Raw genomic sequence first — 22,739 nt, 5'->3', positions numbered from 1 at the left:
ACACTTTCTCTGATTGGCAAACCACTAAACATTTGTTTTGTTTACATCTGGTAATGTTGACTGTAAAACTATTAAAATATATTATGAAATTAAATGTATTGTTTTATAGGCCTATTAAAAGCTGTAATGAATGGTACTGACTTTGACCCATCAATTGATTCTGGGATAAAAGCCAAGAAGTGTTCTTAGAGAACACATAGTTCTGTTTTGGAAGTGTTGGCTAGCCTGCTTATAAGAAACATATGTTGCTTGATTCTCAAATTTGCTGTTTTTAGAATCATAGACATACTGTAGTTAAGGGGGCTGTTTAGGGGAAAGAATATAAAGAAGTCAGAGCTTTGAGCTTCTCCTTAAGTCTGTAGTCTACATCTTCTTTACAGCCTGGGCACTGAATATTGATAACTGTACAGACCAGCAAAAAGCGTCTACTAAATCAATTTAAAAATGCAGACTGGGGCTTTTGCCTTCCTCATTTTCTGCCTGGTGAGTCTATGTTTATTTTGTCTAAGTATGTGTAATTTAGAAATGCCGTAGTAAAGACCTTGTATAATTTCTTGCATATGTATAAATTACATCTAGAAGCCTGTGATTGTTAATAATTTTTTCAATGACTTTTAATTAAAAAAATCACTAAAATTGTATAACTTATTTATTGTATATTATTCCTTAAATTTCTTTAGCTATTTCCCTTTTCTGTCCATTATTACATGCTTACATGCATATACATACATCTGTGGTGGGCTGGTCGCCTTGCCCAGGGCTTGTTTCCTGCCTTGCGCCCTGTGTTGGCTGGGATTGGCTCCAGCAAACCCCCGTGACCCTGTAGTTAGGATATAGCGGGTTGGATAATGGATGGATAGATATACATACATATGCAGCAGTATATATATTATCTACAGTGCATCCGGAAAGTATGCACAGCGCATCACTTTTTCCACATTTTGTTATGTTACAGCCTTATTCCAAAATGGATTAAATTCATTTTTTTCCTCAGAATTCTACACACAACACCCCATAATGACAACGTGAAAAAAGTTTACTTGAGGTTTTTGCAAATTTATTAAAAATAAAAAAACTGAGAAATCACATGTACATAAGTATTCACAGCCTTTGCTCAATACTTTGTTGATGCACCTTTGGCAGTAATTACAGCCTCAAGTCTTTTTGAATATGATGCCACAAGCTTGGCACACCTATCCTTGGCCAATTTCGCCCATTCCTCTTTGCAGCACCTCTCAAGCTCCATCAGGTTGGATGGGAAGCGTCCGTGAGATGTTCAATCGGATTCAAGTCTGGGCTCTGGCTGGGCCACTCAAGGACATTCACAGAGTTGTCCTGAAGCCACTCCTTTGATATCTTGGATGTGTGCTTAGGGTCGTTGTCCTGCTGAAAGATGAACCGTCACCCCAGACTGAGGTCAAGAGCGCTCTGGAGCAGGTTTTCATCCAGGATGTCTCTGTACATTGCTGCAGTCATCTTTCCCTTTATCCTGACTAGTCTCTCAGTCCCTGCCGCTGAAAAACATCCCCACAGCATGATGCTGCCACCACCATGCTTCACTGTAGGGATGGTATTGGCCTGGTGATGAGCGGTGCCTGGTTTCCTCTAACCGTGACGCCTGGCATTCACACCAAAGAGTTCAATCTTTGTCTCATCAGACCAGAGAATTTTCTTTCTCATGGTCTGATAGTCCTTCAGGTGCTTTTTGGCAAACTGCAGGCGGGCTGCCATGTGCCTTTTACTAAGGAGTGGCTTCCGTCTGGGCACTCAGCCATACAGGCCTGATTGGTGGATTGCTGCAGAGATGGTTGTCCTTCTGGAAGGTTCTCCTCTCTCCACAGAGGACCTCTGGAGCTCTCACAGAGTGACCATCAGGTTCTTGGTCACCTCCCTGACTAAGGCCCTTCTCCCCCGATCGCTCAGTTTAGATGGCTGGCCAGCTCTAGGAAGAGTCCTGGTGGTTTTGAACTTCTTCCACTTACAGATGATGGAGGCCACTGTGCTCACTGGGACCTTCAAAGCAGCAGAAATTTTTCTGTAACCTTCCCCAAATTTGTGCCTCGAGACAATCCTGTCTCAGGGGTCTACAGACAATTCCTTTGACTTCATGCTTGGTTTGTGCTCTGACATGAACTGTCAACTGTGGGACCTTATATAGACAGGTGTGTGCCTTTCCAAATCATGTCCAATCAACTGAATTTACCACAGGTGGACTCCAATTAAGCTGCAGAAACATCTCAAGGATGATCAGGGGAAACAGGATGCACCTGAGCTCAATTTTGAGCTTCATGGCAAAGGCTGTGAATACTTATAAACATTGTCATTATGGGGTGTTGTGTGTAGAATTCTGAGGAAAAAAATAAATTGAATCCTTTTTGGAATAAGGCTGTAACATAACAAAATGTGGAAAAAGTGATGCGCTGTGAATACTTTCTAGATGCACTGTATTGGGGTCGACCTGGTGGGACCCCTAGAACCCTCAACCAGAGGTCATAAATATATAATGGTCCTGGTAGATTATGCTACCCAGTTTCCAGAAGCTGTTCTGCTGCGCTAAAGTACTTCTAAAGCTATCACACGGAAATTAGTAGGGGTCTTTGCGCGAGTCTGAATCCCTAAAGAAATCCTGATGGATCAAGGGATTCCTTTCACCTCGCAGACATTCAGGGATACTGCCAAGCTACTTCAAATAAAGCATTTAAAGACCTCGGTATATCATCCTCAAACCGACGGTCTTGTACAGAGGTTCAATCAAACTCTGAAACAGATGTTATGTAAGATAGTCAACAAGGATGGAAGGAACTGGAATCAGCTCCTTCCCCTCGTCCTTTTTGCATATCTGGAAGTCCCACAGGTCTCCACGGGATTCTCACCTTTTGAGGTGCTATATGGACAACAACCCTGGGGCATATTTGACATTTTAAAAGAAGGCTGGGAGGAAGAGGTCCTTCCTTCAACAAATATATTAGAGTATATCGCGCAGTTACGCGATAGATTGGAGAAGATTAGACCCATATTGAGAATGCACATGGAAAGGTGCAAGCAGCCCAGGTCCAATGCTATAACCGTGGTACGTCTTTGCGAGAGTTCCGCAAGGGAGATCGAGTCATGGTCTTAGTTCCTACCTCACATTCCAATTTACTGGCTCATTGGCAAGCCCCCTATGAAATTAAGGAGAGGAAGGGGCTGGTCGATTATTTGGTGAAACAACCAAATCGTTGACCCAGCGAGCGGATTTATTATATCAATTTGCTGAAACCGTCGAAGGACAGGGATCTCGAGCCCTCCTCCGGACAGCCCCGCTCTCTCTTTGCTCATAAATTAAACCTTAATTTCGGAGATAATTTGACTCGCCAACAACGACAGGAGCTTGAAGCAGTTATCCTGTCTGTCCCTGAGGTAGTCAGTAAAAATCCAGGACGGACCTCCCTGGTTGCGCATGACATTGTGACAAAACCTGGGTTATAGTCCGAGAACGCCCGTACAGAATTCCCAAGGCAAAAAAGGCTGAAGTGGAGCTGGAGATCAGACGCATGCTGGAACTAGGTGTGATTGAGGAAAGTTATAGTCCCTGGTCCAGTCCTGTCAATACAATACGTTCTAGATGAAATGTCAACGACTAAGCAAAGAAGAAAGAGCAGTGTGGAGAAAAGTGACTCGAAAGCGTTGGAAAGGAAAAAATGCAGATAAGAGATTAAGAAAGCAGTGGAATTCGAAAGGCTCAAAAAATGATGGTGCGATACACATGCAGAGAAAGGTAAAGAATATGAAAGCAGTAAAATTCGAAAGTATTGTAGCATCCCAGCTAGGTTGAAGCCTTTTTTTTTTTTTTTTTAAGTGACTTTTAGGTCCAATTAAGGGAGGGTGGAGTACAGCACCGAAGACTGACAGCGGGGTATTGATTGATGTGGTAGGGCAGGGGGGGGCGAGAACAGGGGGAGGAGGGGTTGGAGAGGTGCTAGAAGGTTGTGTTTGGGGTTACGAAGTTGGCGATTGTTCAAGTAAAACTTTTGTGAGACTTTATTACGTCAGTTTGTTTTTTTTTACTTCTTCTCTTTTCGGGCCGGATACGGAGGTCACTACAGTATCAAAAAAAAGATAGTAAAGATCGCATTAATGCAAACAAAAAGAAATTAATCAGGACCAGGTGTAATGGAAAAAATAGCAGGACAAAGTGAGGTCAGAAATAAAAGGCAAAGAGTAGAAAACAAAGTAAAACATCATAAAGAGGTTCAAAATGAGGGGGCGAAATACATGCAGAGCAGGTTAGAGATAATGAAAACAGTGGAATTCAAAAGGCACAAAAAAACGTAGGCATGATATAAATACAGAGCAAGTTACAGAATATAAAAGCAGAAAAATATGAAAGGACCAAAAAAAGATAAAGATTGCATTAACGCTAAAAAAGAGAAATTACTACTCGGTGAAATAACGGAAAGGCGAATAGAGATCGAATATATGGACATAAGTGATATGTCAGAAGTATGGAAATATTGTAACGCTTTGAAGTTTAAGTCAGAGACTTGTAGATCGTCTAACTCGTGTTGCCATCAGGGAAAAGTAGTGTTTCTACACAATGAGGAGGCATATCCAAGAGAAAGGGGAAAGTGAAATCCACAAACAGTCAGTCAGTCAGTCATTTCCCAACCAACTATATCTGAAAACAGGGTCACGGGGGTCTGCTGGAGCCAATCCCAGCCAGCACAGGGCGCAAGTCAGGAACAACTTTTGGGCAGTGCGTCAGCCCACCGCAGAATCCACAAACGCTACAGGCAACATATACGAGTCTACAATAATCTTTTCACCTTCGCATCATTCAATGCACAAAACGTAGATTTACACAATAATGGACCATACGCTTTGAGAATCTGTGGTCCCGCAACAGTTAAAGCAACAACAAGTTTAATTTCAAAGAAAACACAATTCAGTCAGGTGTATATTTATGATCACAGAGAAGCAATGCAAATTTTAACAGGCGACAAGAATAGTAATGTAGTATATATTCTGCGAATAACATTAGACACCAAAGGAGATCTTGATATGCCATTTGTATTAAAATTTTTACAGTTTCCCGTGAGAATAGTTTTTGCTATGACAATTAACAAATCACAGGGACAAACATTAGAAAAAGACAGATTATTTATTAGAGAAAAAGAAACGATATTCACTCACAGGCAGTTATATGTTGCGTTGCCACAATGTATCTCCAAAAATGAAATCAAAATTTAATGTGATCTTGAAGAAAAGGTAATTCCAAATATTGTTTGTACTGAAGCTTTAAAGTAAAAGTGAAAATACTGAACAATTCCAAAGAAAAAAAAAGCTTTTAAAATTGTATATCCAATTAATCAAACACAGGGGCTGGCGAGCGAAGCGAGCAGGGGGCGGAGCCCTCTAGTATCTTATATATAAATGTCTACGGGTGGAAGTGTGTGTGTCTGTCTGTCCGGTCCGGAAGTGCGAGGTGGTCTGTAAGTGTGAGGCTACAGCAATGAAGCTCAAAGAGCCAGCAAGGCGGCCCCAAGTTAACGAGTCGGAGACAAAATCGCATATCTGCTAATAGACAAGGGGGGCGAGCACATCCGCAAAATGAAACCGCCGACTCTATGTTTCAATTTTTTCTCTGACGAATTCAATAGTTTCTACGAGCCTGGGCTTTATATAGCAAATATGACTTGTTACTTTATTGTACATGGGTGTATTTTGGTAATAGACAGTTTTGGGATTATTGATTGATTGCTTCTGTTTTTTTGAAAGATTGTTTCCCCAGAGTTTCTGATATTTTCCAAACCAAATGGAGTGAAGAGTACCTGGGTGATTCCACCAATCAATATTCCTGAAAACCAGCGAGGTTCTTTCCCCAAGGCTGTGGCGCAGGTTTGTAATTTGTGTGGTGCATATTTTAGTCTTATATTCATAGCTTTTAGAAGACTTCTACCATGCTTTAATGTTTTGTTGTATTAATTGTTACCTCAATCTGTTTATCTTAGATCAAATCTGAAAAGGCAAAGGAATCCATTATACACTATGGCATTACTGGACCAGGTGCTGATTTACCCCCAGCAGGACTATTCAAAATCGACAGAGACAGTGGATGGTTACTAGTAACTGAACCCCTAGACCGAGAGAAGCAGTCTGAGTATTTGGTGAGTTTTTATCTTTTATCTGACTATTTGGTTGCAAGTTTCCAACTTGCCTTGTACTATTTGTGTGTAATGCAAGGGATGACCTAAAACTAAGTTACCAATTCTGTTTGTTCAATAGCTTACTTTACATGCTGTTTCAATAAGTGGAACTGTAGCAGAAGAACCTATGGAGATTGCAGTAATTGTGCTGGATCAAAATGACAACAGGCCTGAATTTGTCAGCAAAACCTTTCTAGGAAAAGTGAGGGAAGGATCAGCACCAGGTGCCCTTTTACCCTTTATATGAGCTAAAATGCATTGAAAGCATCAAGCAAAGTAAATGAACTGAAATAGGAAGTCAGTGTGTGAGCTTTGCTAATTTCACAATTTCTACTTTTTCATTTGCAGGTGTTACATTTATGACTGTAACTGCCACAGATAAAGATGATCCAAATTCAGACAATGGCATTTTTAAATATTCAATTTTAAGTCAAACTCCATCTTCTCCAAGTCCACACATGTTTACCATAAACCAGGATACTGGATCCATTAGTGTGATTTCTCCAGGTCTGGATCGAGAGGTAAACATTTACAGTATATCATACTTAGTTTCTAAATTCACTGAAACGACATTCCAGCTTCTTTAACAGTTCACAGGTTTAATGATCTATAAAATTAAATCTAAACTGGTATGAATAAGGCTGAATTTATTACACAGTTTCATACAGTGTTCATTTGTAGATGTTTTCAAAATCAGAAAATCAATCAATGTATTGAAGGAAAACGAGGAACACAATGTTAGGCAACAGCGTCTAGAGTAAGGTGCACAGCAGGCTCCAATATGGAATATAAAAGCCTGCACTGTCAGCATCAGTGTATGACACTTGTTACCTACACTTGGTTACCTTTTTCTGAGACACAAAAGCCAACAGATCAGTAAGATTTAGCGTTTTGTTGTATGTCTCGTAAGTTTTTCAACTGCTGTGAGAGTTTTTCTGCTTTTCAAGTAGTATTTTTTGTTTGGTTGTTTGTTTAAACATACTAATTATTAAGTTATTAATGCTTACTATTAACTGAATTATTTCTCAGAAATATTGACATGGCATTTAAAAAAACAAAATTTTAAGCAAACATTAATAATAATGTGCAATTATACTGTCATGAGTAAAGGCAGTTTCACTTGTGTATTTGTGTACATTTGAAATCTGCCAAACAAAATCACTGTTATAGAAAGCATTTTTTTCAATTTCATATTCATATTCTTATATTATTATGTTTTACAGAAATCATCTAAATATGACCTAATAGTCCAGGTTGCAGATATGAATGGGGACGGGCTTTCTACAACTGCTACGGCCATTATTGATGTTGTGAGTAAGGATGAAAAGGTACAGTTTTTAAATATCCTGCAATTCTTTATGTAAGTGTTTAACAAGAGTTGATATGTTGCCATACATTACAGTAATTTCCGGTCTTTTATACAGTGCATCCAGAAAGTATTCACAGCGCATCACTTTTTCCACATTTTGTTATGTTACAGCCTTATTCCAAAATGGATTAAATTCATTTTTTTTCCTCAGAATTCTACACACAACACCCCATAATGACAACGTGAAAAAAGTTTACTTGAGATTTTTGCAAATTTATTAAAAATAAAAAAATTGAGAAAGCACATGTACATAAGTATTCACAGCCTTTGCCATGAAGCTCAAAATTGAGCTCAGGTGCATCCTGTTTCCCCTGATCATCCTTGAGATGTTTCTGCAGCTTAATTGGAGTCCACCTGTGGTAAATTCAGTTGATTGAACATGATTTGGAAAGGCACACACCTGTCTATATAAGGTCCCACAGTTGACAGTTCATGTTAGGGCACAAACCAAGCATGAAGTCAAAGGAATTGTCTGTAGACCTCCGAGACAGGATTGTCTCGAGGCACAAATCTGGGGAAGGTTACAGAAAAATTTCTGCTGCTTTGAAGGTCCCAGTGAGCACAGTGGCCTCCATCATACGTAAGTGGAAGAAGTTCGAAACCACCAGGACTCTTCCTAGAGCTGGCCATCCATCTAAACTGAGCGATCGGGGGAGAAGAGCCATAGTCAGGGAGGTGACCAAGAACCCGATGGTCACTCTGTCAGAGCTCCAGAGGTCCTCTGTGGAGAGAGGAGAACCTTCCAGAAGAACAACCATCTCTGCAGCAATCTACCTATCAGGCCTGTATGGTACAGTGGCCAGATGGAAGCCACTCCTTAGTAAAAGGCACATGGCAGCCCGCCTGGAGTTTGCCAAAAGGCACCTGAAGGACTCTCAGACTATGAGAAAGAAAATTCTCTGGTCTGGTAAGACAAAGATTGAACTCTTTGGTGTGAATGCCAGGCATCACGTTTGGAAGAAACCAGACACCGCTCATCACCAGACCAATACCATCCCTACAGTGAAGCATTGTGGTGGCAGCATCATGCTGTGGGGATGTTTCTCAGCGGCAGGGACTGGGAGACTAGTCAGGAAAAAGAGAAAGATGACTGCAGCAATGTACAGAGACATTCTGGATGAAAACCTGCTCCAGAGCGCGCTTGACCTCAGACTGGGGCGACGGTTCATCTTTCAGCAGGACAACGACCCTAAGCACACAGCCAAGATATCAAAGGAGTGGCTTCAGGACAACTCTGTGAATGTCCTTGAGTGGCCCAGCCAGAGCCCAGACTTGAATCTGATTGAACATCTCTGGCGAGATCTTAAAATGGTTGTGCACTGACGCTTCCCATCCAACCTGATGGAGCTTGAGAGGTGCTGCAAAGAGGAATGGGTGAAACTGGCCAAGGATAGGTGTGCCAAGCTTGTGGCATCATATTCAAAAAGACTTGAGGCTGTAATTGCTGCCAAAGGTGCATCAACAAAGTACTGAGCAAAGGCTGTGAATACTTATGTACATGTGATTTCTCCGTTTTTTTATTTTTAATAAATTTGCAAAAATCTCAAGTAAACTTTTTTCACGTTGTCATTATGGGGCGTTGTGTGTAGAATTCTGAGGAAAAAAATTAATTTAATCCATTTTGGAATAAGGCTGTAACATAACAAAATGTGGAAAAAGTGATGCGCTGTGAATACTTTCCAGATGCACTGTACCTATCCATGAATTTGGTTTAAAAGAAATTAGGATATTTGAACAATTGCAACTAGAACAGGCCATTTAGCCCATTAAGCTTGTTCATCCTATTCATCCATCCATCCATCCATCCATCCATTATCCAACTTGCTATATCCTAAAACAGGGTCATGGGGGTCTGCTGGAGCCAATCCCAGCCAACACAGGGTGCAAGGCAGGAAACAAACCCCGGGCAGGGTGCCAGCCCACCGCAGGGCACACACACACCCACACTAGGGACAATTTAGGATCGCCAATGCACCTAACCAACATGTCTTTGGACTGTGGGAGGAAGCCGGAGTACCCGGAGGAAACCCACGCAGACATGGGGAGAACATGCAAACTCCATGCAGTGAGGACCCAGGAAGCGAACCCGGGTCTCCTAACTGCGAGGCAGCAGCGCTACCCACCGTGCCACTGTGCTGCCCTCATCCTATTCGCCTTGTCTTAAATAATATCAAGTTGAGTTTTGAAGGTCCCTAAAATTCTAGTCTCCACCACATTACTTAGTAATTTATTTCATATGTCTATTGTACTTTGCTTGAGGAAAAACTTTCTAATGTTTGTGTGAAATCTGCCCTTAAACAACTTTACAACCATGTCCCCATTTTCTTGTGTATTTTATCTATTAATGTAAAAGCTAGGATCCACTATACTAATTTTAAGCATTTTGATTGGTCACCTCTTAAACTTCATTTGCTTACCTGTAAATAAGCTCAACTCTAGAACTCATATCTATGATTCCCAGAATCAGCCTAGTTGTTCTCCTCTGGACTTTTACTAGAGCTCTTATTTGTTTTTATAACATGGACATCGATATTATGCACAGTACTCCAGCTGTTAGACTGAATGGCCTGTTCTCGTCCCAATTTTTCTAATGTTCTACTAAGGTCTCACCAGAGAGTTATACAGTATAGCTTCAGCATAACCTCCCTGACTTTCACTCTACACATCATGCTATATCACGTAACATCCCATTAGCCTTCTTGATCACATCTGTACACTGTTTTGATGTACAGAACATAGTGACAAGTTCACTCTTACTCCTACAGTAGGTTCTTCTCATAAGGTGTACTTTCAAGTTTCAGACCTTCCATTGTGTATTCAGTTTTAACATTTGAACGTCCTGTGTGTACTGCCTTAAATTTTATTTACAACCCTGTGTCCAAAAAAGTTGGGATGCTGTGTAAAATGTAAACAAAAACAGAATGTGATGATTTGTAAGTAATTTAAACCCATGTTTGATTGAAAATAGATCAAAGATAGCATTAGAAATGTTGAAAATGAGAAACATTATTGTTTTATAGAAATTATTTTCTCATTTTGAAATTGATGTCATTAAAACATTTCAAAAAAGTTGGGCCAGTGTATGTTCACCACTGTGTTCCCACTTCTTGTGGCAGTAATGAAATGTTGAGATGGATGTGTGGAGTTACGAAAAAGGACAGAATAAGAAATCAGACAATTAGAAGTACAACAAAAGTAGGAGAAGTATCAAAGAAAGAACGCGAAAGTAGGCTGAAGTAGGATGGACATGTGATGATATGAGACAATGAATATGTGGGCAAAAGAGTGATGGGAATGGAAGTACAGGGGAAAAGAAAGCAGGTGAGGCCAAAGTGGAGGTAAATGGATAAATTAAATGAAGATATGAAGGAAAAGAGTCTGACCGGGAAGGATCTGGAGGACCAAGATGTTTGGAGAGATGGTTGATCAGGTGCATTAACCACACATAGAAATGGGAAAAGATTAAGAGTAAGAAAAAGTCAAGTAATAGTTCACTGAGGACTTACACAGCCCTGTAAGATACCATTAATGAACCATTCTTTTTATGAGTGTACCTGTGACAATATACTGAACAGAATGGCTTCATAAATGGATGGATAGGTGGGTAATAAGCTGATGTTTCTGTTATATTATGGATATATCAGTGCATTAGAAAGATATGAACCTACTGTAGATGTTACAAATGATGCATTGCTTAATCATAGAAATATTATGCAAAGACACTGGGAGAGTGCACCTAAAGTTTGATTTAAAGTTTACTGTCTTGTGTACAGAGTACAGAGGAATTCTTACTTATGTGTCTAATCAACATGCAAAATGTCACCATTGTCTGGTTAAGGATGACACAGAACAAGAAAATTAATCTGTACATCTTGCATTTGTCTAAATGATGATGCAGCTGCGTTTTCCCAAAGTTTCCAAAATTCAGCAGCTCCAACACAAAAATGGGATTCAACAAAGGCCTGACGCGCAGGAATGATTCCACAGACGAAATATCTTTGTTTTTAAAAGTTTAGTTAAGTTTCAAAGTAAAACAGTTCACACAAAAAAGAAAATTAAAATAGCAAAAAAAAGGAAAAATTATAATAAGAAAAATTTAGTTCTAAGCTGGGCGGCACGGTGGCGCAGTGGGTAGCGCTGCTGCCTCGCAGTTGGGAGATCTGGGGACCTGGGTTCGATTCCCGGGTCCTCCCTGCGTGGAGTTTGCATGTTCTCCCCGTGTCTGCGTGGGTTTCCTCCGGGCGCTCTGGTTTCCTCCCACAGTCCAAAGACATGCAGGTTAGGTGGATTGGCGATTCTAAATTGGCCCTAGTGTGTGCTTGGTGTGTGGGTGTGTTTGTGTGTGTCCTGCGGTGGGTTGGCACCCTGCCCAGGATTGTTTCCTGCCTTGTGCCCTGTGTTGGCTGGGATTGGCTGCAGCAGACCCCCGTGACCCTGTGTTCGGATTCAGCGGGTTGGAAAATGGATGGTTGGATGGATAGTTCTAAGCTTAATCTTGTTACATCTTAAATCGTTACTAGTCACTTATAATTTCTGAACCATTTCAAAACGGTCAGAACACTGTATGCTTATCCCATTTCTAACTTAAAAACGGATCTTTCAAGTCCCTGGTTACTGGGACCTGCTCTAAACACAACAAAGCTTATTATCACGCCATTTCTCAGTTATAGCAAGAAGATTCTATCTCTTACGAACTTATAGGGGGAAAAGACTACAGTATACCATTGTCTATGACTATGGAAGAAATTATATTCTATTCAAATAAAGCAAGCATTAATATGAATTTAACTTAAAACTTTAACTTTCTATGATTGGCTCTTACATTTCCGGCCCCTAATTGGCTATGCAGGAGCAGAGGCAATTACTATACTTCAATATGAGCCAGTTACTTTTATATTAACTATTCTTTTCTAATCATTAGCAATAACACAGCAAACAAACATTTTAAAAATTTCATATTTCAAACATTAGCTGTTTCTTGAAGCAGGCACAGTTTGTTCACGGGTCTGTCCAGTGTGCTGGCTTTGGTCTGCACACAAACTCTTCTGACTGCACCTTTGGCATCTGGCATCTTCGGCTGTTCTACGCAAAGCATAAGAAGCACAACTGGGTGAAGAAGTGGCACCAAAAAGATGTACTGTCATTTTGTATTCTTCAAGGTCTTTACTTAGATTACCTTCAGGCCACCATAAAAAATGTAAAAGATCAGTGTCTCTATCTGGTACTTTAACTTGGTAGAACATTTACTTAATGTCTGCCATTAATGCTACTGGCTCCTTTCTGAATCTTGTAAGGATGCCAATGAGTGTGTTAGTTAGGTCAGGGCCTTTTAATAATTGCTCATGAAGTGAGATTCCCTGGTAGGTGGCTGTGCAATCAAAGACCACTCAAATTTTATTTTTCTTTGGATGATACACATTGTGATGTAGGATGTACCACACTCTGCCTTCATTGCAATTTAGGCTTTCTTTGGGTACCTTGACAGCGTAACCCTTGTCTATAATGTCTTTCATGAAGGCTTTATAGTCTCCGTGGAAACCTCAATTTTTGCTAAGTTTTCTTTTGAGTCCAATAGCACGCTGTTCAGCGATACAGCGATTGTTTGGCATTTTCAGTGTTTCATCCTTCAAAGGCAAATTTAAGCAATAATGGCCACCTACCAGTTTCGCAGATTCTGAGGCTATGTGCATGAACTTGATGTCCTCCTGTGACATCTGCTCCTTTTCTTCACAGCTGCGTTCTGGAAAATTTGTGTTATACTGTTGCAGCAACATATCCTCAATCTCTGTTATTGACACACGATTGATTGAATGTTTGGGCATCGTACCACTTTGTTTTGCGAGGTCATCAATCTCTTTGTATGGTCCACCAACCACCCATTCAAGTGCAGTCTTCATAGCATAGCATAGGGTCCACCTCCTTGGCTAGGTATGGTTCGTAACTCCTTGAAGATTTCTGGGTAGTTGATTCCTATTAAAAGATCAACTTCAGAATCAATACGAGTTAGACGTACCTCTTTAAGATATGCCCACTTATCGATGTCTTCTTGTAGTGGAATATTTTCTCTGTCCACTGGAATGGAGACCTGTGTAAAGACCTTTGGCAAATCAATATATTCATCATCATTTAGACCACAGACTTGTAAATCTGATAAGACAGAACTTTGTGTTAGCGCTTTTGAATCATCATCATAGTTATTCATAGTTTTGAGAAATACTTGTATTCTTCTCCCTTGAAGGTTTAATTGTTTCTGGAGCTTTTCAGTGCAAATTGTTACTGTACTGCCTTGGTCTATAAAGGCATATGTTTCTACATACCTTTTGCCTTTCTTAGATTTTACCTTAACAGGAACTACTTGCTGTGGCCCCAGTAAAGTTACAAGTTCCAGTCTCTGTTTCCTTTTCAGTAGATGTTGCCACACTAGCTGTAGCTTTAGATGTTGTTCCGGATTCTCTTCTGATGTGTAAGATGTCTGGGTGCTGAAAAGAACACGTCTGACATTTCATTCTTTCTTTACAGTTCTTACCAAGGTGCCCTTGTTTGAGACAGCGAAAACATAAACCTTTAGATTTTAAAAAGTCAGTTCTTTCTTTGTGCGGCAATTCTTTGATTTTACTACATTCAGCAAGGATATGCTGACCACTGCAAAATACACAAGGCTTTTTAAAGGCATAAGTGTCTATGGAGGACCTCTTGTTTAAGGTGTCCGGAGCTTCTTTTTCATCAGTTTCAGTGATGTTTGTAGCGAAAGTACTTCCCTTTTTTTGACTAAAATTCATAGAAGGCTTTCTTTTGTCATTCCTCTCTTCTTTTTCTATGTAGATGTAACTTTGCGTAGCTGTACTATGTATTGAATGAGAGGCGTTCTGAGCTTGTGTGTGTAAGAAATTTATTAAATCTTTAAATTTTACGTCTCTTTTTTCTTATCTCTCAGTACAGCAGGCTACTGATAACCACTCTTGTTTCAGTTCATATGGGAGCTTTGTGACGACAATATGTAGATTTTCTCCTATATCGAATTCGTTGTGTTTTCCTCCTGACGTAGGTGCTGCATTCATACAACGACCGAGGAAGAGAGCTAAATCTACTAATGCTCCTCCATCTTCTGCTGACTTTATCTGAGGCCAATTCATAATTTTTTTAATGTGTGCTCTATATATCTGCCTGCTACCTCCATAGTAGGTTTTGAGCAGGTGACCTTGATAACCTTTCTTTGGCACAAGTCCGAGACAGGATTGAATGAACTCTTGAGGGTGACCTCTAGTGTATTGTTCTAGAAAATGCAGTTTATCTTGTTCATTTTCAAACACTTTGTCTACGGCATAATCAAAGGCTCTAATGAATGATGAATATGTTAAGGGATCACCATTAAATATTGGTACTTCTGTACGTGACGCTGGGGGTTTATCTTGTTTCTCCCACTGCTGAGCTTTTAGTCTGTTAGCTTCAGCAACTGCTTTTTGGCTTTCAGTTTGATTCTGTATGAGCAATTCGACAAAATCTTCTTTGTAAGTCTGCGAACGGGCCCCTGTGGTAATTACTGGTCGTTCCTGCCTGTCCAACTCGAGTTCTTCTAACCTTTGTAGGATTTTATTAAGTTCTGTGCGTTCAAGTGTGACTGTCGAAGAGGGTGATGGTGCTGCTGCAGCACGTTTCTGGGCTAAAGAGTCACATTTAATATCCAGAGCACGCTTTAACTGTGGAGAAGCCTTTCGCACCTTTGACATTGAGTGAACCCGTTCTTGTAATTGCATCCCTTTGAATTGATTAACTAGCTGTTCATCGGACATGTGTGTTAACAGTCTTTTTGCATCTTTCAGCCATAGCGTTGTAACATTAACAAATTCATTCCAATTCTTAGAGCTTTCAGCGAATGTCGTTTTCTGTTTCTTAATTGCGCTTGCGTTTTCTTTACTTAGCGCAGATAGTAATCTTTTATTCAACTCCTCAATCTGACTGTGCGTATCACTAAAGATTCCAAGCTTTTGTGCTACTTCTATAAGATTTTCTTTAGAATCTTTAAGGCTGTCGATTTCAGTCATAAGCACAGAAAGCTGACCTTTCCTTCTACTTATATGATCTTTAAGATCTCCGATTACATTCTCTGGCTTTGAATCCATACTCAAATCACTACTAACTTCACTTGAGTTATGCTTAGACATTGCCATGACAACAGCTCAAAAGACTGACAGCTGGCTTTCCTGACAGCAACTTCGTCACAATCGGGATGTTCCAACAAAGCAAACCACTTCCTTACGGCAAGGCTTCAAAGTCTCAGGTAAAAACACAAGCAATAAGCCACAATGTCTTTATAATATCACAGTCTCTTAAAATCTTCTCAAGTTCAGGTATGGCGACCTTGCTTTCATTTACGACCATGCAGAGATAGAAGGTAAGAGCACAGTACCTCAGGATGTCTCAGTTCTTTTTCTTTCGTTGACGAGCTCTGGAGCAGAAGCGTCCTTAAATGGTAGATTCCAGTTTCAAGGCCTTCAGATGGCAAGTTTTCTGACGAAAATGCAGCTGCGTTTTCCCCAAAGTTTCCAAAATTCAGTAGCTCCAACATAAAAATGGGATTCAACAAAGGCCTGACGCGCAGAAATGATTCCACAGACAAAATATCTTCGTTTTTAAAAGTTTAGTTAAGTTTCAAAGTAAAACAGTTCACACAAAAAAGAAAATTAAAATAGCAAAAAAAAGTAAAAATTATAATAAGAAAAATTTAGTTCTAAGCTTAATCTTGTTACATCTTAAATTGTTACTAGTCACTTATAATTTCTGAACCATTTCAAAACAGTCAGAAAACTGTATGCTTATCCCATTTCTAACTTAAAAATGGATCTTTCAAGTCCCTGTTTACTGGGACCTGCTCTAAACACAACAAGGCTTATTATCACACTGTCTCTCAGTTATAGCAAGAAGATTCTGTCTCTTATGAACTTATAGGGGGAAAAGACTGTACCATTGTCTATGACTATGGAAGAAATTATATTCTATTCAAATAAAGCAAGCATTAATATGAATTTAACTTAAAACTTTAACTTTCTATGATTGGCTCTTACAGATGATCTCACATACATCTTATGAAGTGAGTAGTAGCTTATTGTTATGCTTAGAACCAAAAGGAAAAACCTCTGCTGGGTCCATATTGTGTACACACAACCTGCACCTCAGACAACTGATCTTAATTACTGTCAGATCTTTAGATATGGCCATGTGGACTTCCTTCGTTAGTTTTAGTCACAATTACAGATTTAGTTAGTTTTGAGTGAGCAAGCTGAATTTTCTGCATAAGCTTGCTACTAAGGTTCAACACAGCCAGAGTCTTTTTCAGGAAAGTCCTCATTTGATCTTGGATTATGTGCATTGGACAGGGACAACACTGTTGCTTTCACCAGTTGGATTCTAATAAAAATTACCACACAATCTGGAGTTATCACTGCCTTAAGACATATCTAATTTGTCATTATCTCCTCACTAAGAACAATTCTTCAGTGGATTTAATAGATGCAAGCATAATAAATATTTACTCCAATCACATAAAATAAAGTTTCATTAAATAATATAAAGTCTTCTGTATCTCAAATGAACCTGTTTCTTTTTATTTAGATGTGTCATATTTAAACAGAGTCCACAGATAATGTGTCATACAAACAGCCACTGATTACAGCCTCATGAACTATTCTCTAATGATTTACACTGCAGCGACTTAGTCAAGTTATCTTCATTAAACCCTATCTACTTTAGCCAATTTTTACATTTACTACATTTTTTCAAATGACAGTAAGGCAAATAAATGTGTATATATTTGTATGGCTGCATTATGTTGTTCAGTGTCATGGGGAATATAAAGCTTGCAGTTATTTTTCTGTATTGCTGTAAATGATTGTTCTGCATATTGAATAATTCTGAGCTCACTGATTGCTTTTCTTTTTCCTGAAAGATTGATTTTCCAATGTCTTCTTTCCCAAATGGAATGAAAAACACCTGGGTGATCCCACCGATCAACGTCCCTGAAAATCAGAGAGGTGTTTTCCCCAAGAACCTGGCTCAGGTTTGTAGTATGTGTAGTGCAAGTTGCAAAAGTGTCATGCAATCAGTGGCTTTTTTCTCAGATTGAGTGGATTTTCATCAATGATTTTTATTTTTTTGATGTATGAATTGATGCCTCAATCTGTTTGTCATAGATCAAATCCAGCAAGTCGAAGGAATCCATTATACACTATAGCATAACTGGATCAGGTGCTGATTTGCCCCCAGCAGGACTATTTGAAATGGATAAAACCAGTGGATGGTTACTATTGACTGAACCTCTGGACCGAGAGAAGCAGTCTGAATATGTGGTGAGTTTTCATCTTCTGTCTGTCTATTTGATTGCATGCACAGCTTGATAAAATACATTATGCACCCTTATATATATGTATATTAAGTACTTTTTTTTGACAGCTTACAGTACATGCAGTTTCAATTAATGGAGATATAGCAGAAGATCCTGTGCCCATGACTATAACTGTAATTGATCAAAATGACAACAAACCTGAGTTTATCAGCAAAACCTTTGTAGGAAAAGTGAGAGAAGGATCAACACCAGGTGCCCATTTATTACCATTTTATGTGAGCTACATATACTGTACAAGACTGTGAACTTTATTGTAAGCTTTATTTACTCTTTTTTTGAAGTCCTTTAGACTCACTGACATCATATTTTTAATGGAAGAGTCCAAGAAAAGAAAATGAACTGAAATAGGAAAGCTATATGTAATGTGCTGATTTCATTATTTGCCATTTTTCATTTGCAGGTGTTACATTTATGACTGTAACTGCCATAGATAAAGACGATCCGAATACTGACCATGCTAAGATTAAATATTCAATTTTAAGTCAAATTCCACCAAATTTACCTGTGTTTGCCATCAGCCCGGATACTGGATCCATTAGTGTGATGTCACCAGGTCTGGATCGAGAGGTAAACATTTACAGTATATCACACTCAGTTATATCAGACCAGATTCTAACTAGCATTAAAAAACTTTCCAGAGTATTAATACTTCACAGGTTTCATAATCTGCTAAAAGTTACTTGTTTTTGACATACACGGGGATGGATGAATTGCATACTATACATTTTCTTTAAACATACTCATAATTACAAAAAATCTGAAATCAACGAAGAAATTGTTAATAGGCAGTACTGTCCAGAGTAAGATAAGGCATACAGCAGCAATCAGAATGGAAAATATAAGTCTGCATGTCCAATGTCAGTATGTGAAACTTTTGAACTCACAGTACAAGTAATCTAATTGTTATTCAAAAAGTCTACAGGTATCCAAAATGTACCATTTCACTACATCTCTCATGTATAACATTTTCAACTTCTCTAAAGTGTTCCACCTTTTGGGGAAATATCCTTGGTCTTAACTGTTTAAATTTGGAACATTTTAAATAATGATATAATATTTTAACTAAAAAATTTAAAATGTTCAAATTAATTGAAAGTAAGGTAAAAAAGTATTAAGCATACATTAAAAATGATAAACAATTACACTTTTAATTCACATTTGTATTTATGTAAATGAAAATCTTCCAAAAAAACTGTAAAAAAGCATTTTTATATCACATGCTTACTCTTGGCTAATAAAGTTTCAAATATTTTTGTATTTTACAGAAAGCAGCTAAATATAAATTAATAGTCGAGGCTGCTGATATGAATGGGGAAGGACTACGTACACTTACGACTGCCATTATCGATGTTGTGAGTAAGGACGACAAGGTACACTGTTTAACATTGGTGCCTATTTACCTAGCCTGAAATATGGAGGGACTATTCTTTTATTACTATAAACCTTTCTTTTACAGTATGGTCCCTGCTGAGCCCATCCCCTGTCATGTGCTTTCCCAATGCCAATTACAGCATTCGCATCTCCTGCTACCTAAGCAATACATATATATAAAGGATGCTTCAATAAGGTTTTTTTAGGGCCAATACCAATTATTGAATTCATGTTAATGAATTGGTTGATTCCAATACTGATTCCAAATTTATTTTTAATCCCTTGTAAGAGAACAAACAAAAAGTTTTGGCACCACCCTGCAAACACCTTACAATTAGAATGCAAGAGAAAACAAGCAATAATGGCAATAACATTTTTTTCAAATTCAAGTTCTAAAGTGAACTGTTTACAAGATGACCAAAGTTCTGGTCACAAGTCTTTCCAGCTTGGGGAAGTGGGTCCATGTGGACAGACACCAGAAGTGATGTCAGAGATGGTACAGCTGTCAATCATCTGGTCTGCAGAGGGAGAAAGAGCAAAGGCATTAGAACACAGCTCCAACCCCTGGGGCTGTGGGTAACTGCAATCACCAGAACCCTTAGGCTGTCCCTTATGCGCACATGCGTGACAGGATCTCCACCCCAGCTTAGCCTAGACCCGTCAAATCAGGCAGCCCAAGCTGTGAGGTCATGAATATGAGAACATCGGCATTGGCTTGGAGAGAACTTTTGTGATGGAGGACTTTGAACCAATAATGCTGAAGGTCCAAGAGCTACCTAATGATTTACATGCATTAAATTCCTTATGAAGTGGCATCCACTGAAAGGGTGCATGGTCCGTAGTAGTACTTCAGCTGGTTAATAACCCGCTTTATGACCAAGATTTCTCTTTCCACTACTGCATACAAAGTGTTCAGATCCAGTAGTTTCTGGCTCAGGAATATGATAAGGTGTTCAAAATCAAAAGTGCTTTGGCTCAGCACAGCCTATTAGACAAAAGGCAAAGAAAAATCATGAGTTATTAGCATTGGTGTTTTAAATCACGGAATGCGGCTTCTGTATTAGCATCCCATACCAACGTGTTAGGGGCCCACTTCTTTGTATGATCAGTCAAGGGCGCTGCCCTCTCAGAAAAACAAGGCACAAACTAGCGGTAGTACCCCTCCAAACCTAAGAAAACTTGGTCTTGATACTTGGTTTTCAGATGGGGCAATTTCATGATGGCATCAACTATAGAACATTGTAGTCAGACCATACCCCTGCCCACTAAGTAGCCTAAATACTTTGCCTCATTCAATCCAAAATGACCTTTCTTGGGACTGATCCCACGGATCTGCTTCACATGTTCCTCCTATGTGCTGGAATAGATAATGTCATCTAGATAGGCGGCATTATACAAATTGTTGGAGTGGAGCACTGTATCCACCAGACACTGGAAAGTCGCTGCTGGTGCCCCGTGCACTCCAAATGGGAGAACACAATACTGTTGCTAGGAGTGCTAAACATGGCCTTCTTCTTAGCAGATTCCGTTAAAGGAATTTGCCAGTACCCTTTATTCATGTCAAGTGTGGTCAAATATTAAGCCTTTCCAAACCATTCAAGGAATTTGTCCACACATGGCATCGGGTAAGCATTGAATTGATTAAGTCAGTGGAAGTCATTCCAAAAGTTCCACCTTCAGTCAGGATTTGGGACCAAGATAATGGGGCTAGAACAGGGACTAAAACTTTTCTCTATTACATCAAGATACAGCATTCTCTTGATCTCAAGCTCCACTTCTGCTCTTTTTGCCTCCAGAAGGCAATACTGGCATTCTTGGACAATAACCCAAGTTTTAGTGATGATGTCATGTGCAATCAAGAAAGTTCTTCCATGTCACTCATTCGCCACTTCCAGGGCAGACAAGATGGCTGCTTCAAGCTCTTGTCATTGCTTTGGCATCAAATGTGTGCCAAAATTACATGTTATGTTCTGAGCGAATAATGAACAAGGTTATCTGGAGTAGGGATCAGGCTCCCTGTCCTTTCAAGTTTTCAACAAATTGACATGGTATACTCATTTGATTGGCTGATGATTCAATAGTTTAACCAAATAATCGACTAGCCCCTTCCTCTACTTTATTACTTATGACCCTTACCAATGTGCCAGGAAATTTACGGTGGGAAATGGGAATAAGGACCATGGTTTGAATTCCTGAAGAGATGTGCCACAGTCATAATAGTGACACTGTTCCACATTCTCTTTTAGAATTGGTAGAATTTTTTAATATCTATTGCATAACTGCACAATATATTCTAGAATATTGGTAGAAGTGACTGCCTCTTCCTCCCATCCTTCTATTAATATGTCCAATATTCCCCAGGATTGCTGCCCATATAACAGTTCAAAAGGTGAAAAACTCATTGAGGCTTGTGGGACCTTACAGTATGCAAACAGAATGAGGAGGAGTAACTGATCCCAGTTTCCCCCATCCTCGCTGACCACCTTACGTAATATTTGCTTGAGCATCTGACTAAACTGCTCCAATAAACCATTAGTTTGAAGAAGATACACTGAGGTTTTTAAATGCTTAATATGGAGTAACTTGGCAACCTCCCCAAACATCTCCAAGGTGAAAGGCAACACCTGGTCTGTGAAGACTTCTTTCAGAATGTCGAGCACACGCAAAGACCCCTACCAGTTCTTTTGCGATATTCTTAGAATTGGCCATTCTCAAGGGAATAGCTTTGGGGTAACATATAGCATAGTCAACTATCACCAGAATTCATTTATGACCATGTCCAGGGGGTTCAAGGGGTCCTGCAATGTCGATTCCTAGGCGCTTAAGCGGTATGTCGATGAGCGAGATGGGAAGAAGAGGGTCCTTCCAATGAATCTGCCATAACTGACATTCTGGTTAGGAAGCCCAAACAGTAGGGGCCTCCTCATTAATTCCTGGCCAATCAATCTGTTCTAACATCTTCTCTGTTCCCAGATGGGCACCTAGGAAATGTGTGTGTGCTAGCTTGCAAACCAGCCGCCGCTGGCTAAACTACAGTAATACCTCATGTAAGAGGGCACTACAACTAAATTATTTTTATTTATATATTATATTTAATTATTATTTATTATATATTCTCTGTGTATGACTCTGCATGGAGAAGGAGCCAGTTTCATTTTCATTTTTTAAAATGTCTGGGTGAATGCACAATTTAATCCTTTTTCCCTTGTTACATTTTTAGATGATATCAAATGCTGAAAATACTGATATCACTACAGACATTGTACCAATTGCTGAAATTTTTGATATCACAAAAGCTGCTCCTGCCACCAATCTGAAATTTGAACTGTTTCGTAAAGAAGAAACTCCATCTCATATTAAAGTCTGGAATGTGTTAAGCAAAGAGTAAGTATGAGTGAATTAAATAATATATCAT

At 39.4% G+C, this 22,739-nt stretch overlaps 1 protein-coding gene across 1 annotated transcript; it reads left to right on the top strand.

The window, feature by feature from the left end:
• The first annotated feature begins 250 nt into the window (after positions 1–250).
• On the top strand, positions 251–22,712 carry LOC114657558 (cadherin-4-like). Its single transcript, XM_028809444.2, has 12 exons — positions 251–483; positions 5,758–5,877; positions 5,991–6,146; positions 6,265–6,409; positions 6,534–6,706; positions 7,409–7,513; positions 17,498–17,608; positions 17,742–17,897; positions 18,001–18,145; positions 18,354–18,520; positions 19,219–19,323; positions 22,545–22,712. The coding sequence occupies exons 1-12, from the start codon at positions 445–447 to the stop codon at positions 22,710–22,712; spliced, it is 1,590 nt and encodes a 529-aa protein (XP_028665277.2). The 5' UTR covers positions 251–444.
• The last annotated feature ends 27 nt before the right edge of the window (positions 22,713–22,739 follow it).

The sequence above is a fragment of the Erpetoichthys calabaricus genome, chromosome 9, assembly GCF_900747795.2.
Source record: "Erpetoichthys calabaricus chromosome 9, fErpCal1.3, whole genome shotgun sequence".
Taxonomy (NCBI): Eukaryota; Metazoa; Chordata; class Cladistia; order Polypteriformes; family Polypteridae; genus Erpetoichthys; species Erpetoichthys calabaricus.
The sequence above is the reverse complement of the archived record's forward strand: the minus strand, read 5'-3'. Positions and strand labels throughout refer to the sequence as shown.

Bases quoted from the DNA above. Each gene is read 5' to 3' on its own strand.
- LOC114657558 (XM_028809444.2), top strand. From the start codon at position 445: ATGCAGACTGGGGCTTTTGCCTTCCTCATTTTCTGCCTG. The intron at 17,609-17,741 runs GTTTGTAGTATG...TGTTTGTCATAG, and splicing joins TCCCCAAGAACCTGGCTCAG to ATCAAATCCAGCAAGTCGAA. The intron at 19,324-22,544 runs GTACACTGTTTA...TTACATTTTTAG, and splicing joins TTGTGAGTAAGGACGACAAG to ATGATATCAAATGCTGAAAA.